The following is a 3,951-nucleotide window of genomic DNA, read 5'->3' on the forward strand; positions in this document are numbered from 1 at the left end:
ATATATATATATGTTTGTTTTTTATCCCTTTGCAGATTTTCCTGTAGCGGATTTCAGGAATGGAATGGTTTTATAGTACAAAAATGACCCTCTTTTATACGAGATAATTATGAAATATGTATAGTAGAAATGTTAATATAAAATTTGCATAATTGAGGACGTGTGAATATATAAAAATAGTAAACTTAAGGTTGTTTTTGTTTAACCCCCGATTTTGTTTTTAGGTATATGTTCATATTATAGCCGTCCTCAGGTTATCTATATAAAAACAAATGGTTGTATAAAAAAATGATAAGAAAGAATAATAAAATTGTTGATTTAAAACAGAAACGTTATGTCTGTCGAATGTTTGAGTTTTCTTAAATTTATATCATATACATTTCTACATGGTTTTATTTCATTGTAATAAAGTCTCTAACACTTATGAATAGATAATTGTATAATTGATTTACACATTATTAGAGTTAGAAATTTAGTCTTAGCAATTTACACTTTACCTGTTTCTTAGGCCCGAGGTTTGCTTTTAAAACATCAATGCAATTAAGTTAAAAATATAAACACATTACATCTAATATAATTATTTTTAACTGAATTGAAAACCTTGATATATATTTTTTTTTAAACTGTGTTTTAATGTTATACAATTTCAAATGCAGGTATTGTGTACAGTACAGTACAAATGCATAATTTAATGAAGCAATTCTAATTTTAATACTTATATTTAATGAAATAGGAAAAATCTATTTCTAAAACCCTATTTTGAAACTCAAAAGAAACTGAAAGAGTTTCACATGGAATTGGGATTAGTGAGCAGCCATTATCACGTTACAATGTGGTTTTTGTTATGGAACCAATGACAATAAGCTTTAAACTTGGCTTACTTTGATAAAAAACGTCTCTTATTCCCCAAGAACATGTATATTTATCGAGAATGTACTAGCTCTATTAGATATTTTGGAGGAAGGGCGAACTAAAATTTATGCTTGTTTACGAAATTAATTAGCATATTTTAAAAAAAAACATTTATTCTTAACAAATGCATTCATGTTAGGATATGATTTACGGAAAATGTACTTTCATGGGCTAGGCTTAGAAATTTAGTCTTAACTATTTACACTTTACAGGTTTTTAGGTCTAGCTTTAATTTTTTGCGTATTGGAAAATGTATTTCAGCATATTATTATAAGTAAAATTTTAGTGTTATCAAAGTCCACCAGTTAGGAAATGGTTTATGGATAGGCAAATATTTATAAATACTAAAGACAGAGGCAGAAACTAGGAGATCAGAGGAAAACGATTTTTGAGATGCCCCTGATGTGATAGCCTACATTGAAGATGTTGAAATTGTTTGGTGAGAAATCACAAAACCTTTAAAATAAAATAATTGATTTTCCGTATTTAATTTTTTTCTTAAAATCCTACTACTACGCCAAGAATGTATTTATTTATTTATTTATTTATACTCAGGGAGAATGAATATGTCGAGAATATTTCTAGCGTTTCTCCAATTCCACCCGTTGAGATTTTTTAATATCACTGCTTTGAGAACCATGGCGCCATCTAAACTTTGAAATAATCCTTAATTAAATATATTGATAAAAGAACTCTAGTGATGACACTTCCACTATTTTCAGTGACGTACCGATTCTCACGTGACTTTAATTTTCTGTGCGCGCGCACCCGATTAATAAGATAACTGAACTTTGAGCAATGGATTTTTTTCCACTGGTACTTAAGATATGCCGCCAGGGTAGTCATGGGAATCAATTCTTAGTTACAGTTTTCGTTATCTCAATAAAGAGTCTTAGCATTGGGAATAGTCATTGAAGGTCACGCTGAAAAGTAAGTTATAATAATAATAATAATAATCAGCTAGGCTATTTTATTATATTTAAAATGAAATTTTTAGGCATTCTTTTATATATATATATATTGGAAATGTATTAGACAGAAATTAGGCCTAGTAGGGGTAAGATTAGCGTAGAAATTAAGTTACTATCACGTGACTCGTTCATTTTTCTGTGCACGCGCACGTTTAATAAGATAACTGAACTTTGAGCAATGGATTTTTTTTCCACCGGTACTTAAGATATGCCGTCAGTGTAGTCATGGGATTTTTCACTCTTAATAAATACTTTAAAATGTAAAAAATAAGACTCATTATGGAAAAAAACATAACCCTTAGCCATTTTTTAGCAATCTTCTACGTAACTCAATTTTCCAAGAGGATTGTTTTCCGTAAACATTTTCAAGTGAGAGCTCGATTTTGATATCGTCAACGTGGTATTTCCAAAACTCTCCTTCGAGTAGCAAAGGGTTTTTTCCAAATACTCAAGTGGGTTAATATCTGCCGTCAATCATTAGAGGCAGTTTAAACTGTCAGAGAGAGACAGCCAATAGAATTTGAGGGTTATTTGAAGTTTAGATCACGTGATGAATTATTCTCAACAAGATAGGAATAAATTAATCTTACACGCGTCATTTCTCTTCGGCACATTGACGAGTAAAGACCTGCTGACGGATCGCTCAGTCTTTTCTACAGCTCGACAAAGGATTTCTACCCGTAAAGTAAGTAACTATTTTTTCTTTGTAATAGACTATATTTTTAGACATATTTAAAACAATTTGCATACTGAAAAAAGCGTTTATATTGAGAATTTTAGCGTAGAAATTTAACCATATTGATAAAATTAGGTTTAGTAGACTTAAGGGTAAATGTAGGCTTAGAGAATGTATCATTTGAAACTATAGAACGTATTTGGTCTAGATCAGCTATGGACATTGAAGTGTATCGACTTGAAACGTTTCGTCACTGGAAAAATCCGCACGTCACTAAGGAGCAACTAGCGAAGGCTGGATTCTACTATATTCAGCGGGGCGATGAAGTACGATGTTACAAATGCCATGGCGTATTAGAAGGATGGAAATCAGGAGACGTACCAGAACTTGAACATGCTAGTTTCTTTCCAAACTGTCCGGCTAGGGATAATTCACCATCGGGAAAAAAGTGCCTTTCGCTAGAATGGGATATTCCCCCGACGCCAAAAGCAACTACGGTCTCTGACAAAAGCTTCTCACCTGTACCTGAAGAAGAAGAAGAAGACGTTTGTGACTGTCCCTCGGATGTCAGACGATACTGCTGCTAAACACTACAAATACGTGAGTTAGAACTTTTAATTAAATTAAGTTGCAGGAGATCGTTTCACCCCATTTAAATGCCTGTAAACTTAACTACTTTAATTTGTTTTAATTGTGTAATGTACAAGATAACCATCTAATGGAATATCCGATAGTACCTACTAACATGTAAAACAAAGTTCTAAAATAAACAATTAAATGTAAATAACTTGTTTGTATTGCCTAGAGATTAGAAATTAAGGGGTTCGGAAGCGATAAGCAAACGGGTAAAAATCTAATCTCCAGATATCTGCGCGAGCAAAACTAATTTTGGAGAATGGGGATGGGGGAAAGCAACCGGTGAACGAGAGAGATAAAGTATCCAGTGAATGGGGGTTGGGGGAAAGCAGCTGGTGAACGAGAATCTGGTGATTAAGGGAGGAACGGGAGAGGCGCGGGTGAACGAGAATCTGGTGATTAGAAATTCTGGTGATTAAGGGAGGAACGGGAGAGGCGCGGGTGAACGAGAATCTGGTGATTAGAAATTCTGGTGATTAAGGGAGGAACGGGAGAGGCGCGGGTGAACGAGAATCTGGTGATTAGAAATTCTGGTGATTAAGGGAGGAACGGGAGAGGCGCGGGTGAACGAGAATCTGGTGATTAGAAATTATGGTGATTAAGGGAGGAACGGGAGAGGCTCGGGTGAACGAGAATCTGGTGATTAGAAATTCTGGTGATTAAGGGAGGAACGGGAGAGGCGCGGGTGAACGAGAATCTGGTGATTAGAAATGAAGAGGAACCCCGACTCCCCGAAAAACAGCGGAAGAGAGCGCG

The 3,951-nt window shown here is 34.3% G+C and overlaps 1 protein-coding gene across 2 annotated transcripts; it reads left to right on the forward strand.

Annotated features, from left to right (window-relative positions):
• The first annotated feature begins 2,446 nt into the window (after nt 1-2,446).
• Nucleotides 2,447-3,217, forward strand: LOC149943816 (death-associated inhibitor of apoptosis 2-like). 2 transcript variants are annotated; one of them, XM_090175959.1, is made up of 2 exons: nt 2,447-2,568; nt 2,768-3,217. In XM_090175959.1, the coding sequence occupies exon 2, from the start codon at nt 2,775-2,777 to the stop codon at nt 3,144-3,146; it is 372 nt and encodes a 123-aa protein (XP_090032085.1). In that variant the 5' UTR covers nt 2,447-2,568; nt 2,768-2,774; the 3' UTR covers nt 3,147-3,217. The 2 variants fall into 2 exon arrangements, with proteins under 2 accessions (XP_090032085.1, XP_090032086.1); XM_090175960.1 differs by having other exon boundaries at nt 2,773-3,217.
• The last annotated feature ends 734 nt before the right edge of the window (nt 3,218-3,951 follow it).

The sequence above is a fragment of the Leiobunum rupestre genome, chromosome 5, assembly GCF_980474605.1.
Source record: "Leiobunum rupestre chromosome 5, qqLeiRupe1.1.hap1, whole genome shotgun sequence".
Classification (NCBI taxonomy): domain Eukaryota; kingdom Metazoa; phylum Arthropoda; class Arachnida; order Opiliones; family Sclerosomatidae; genus Leiobunum; species Leiobunum rupestre.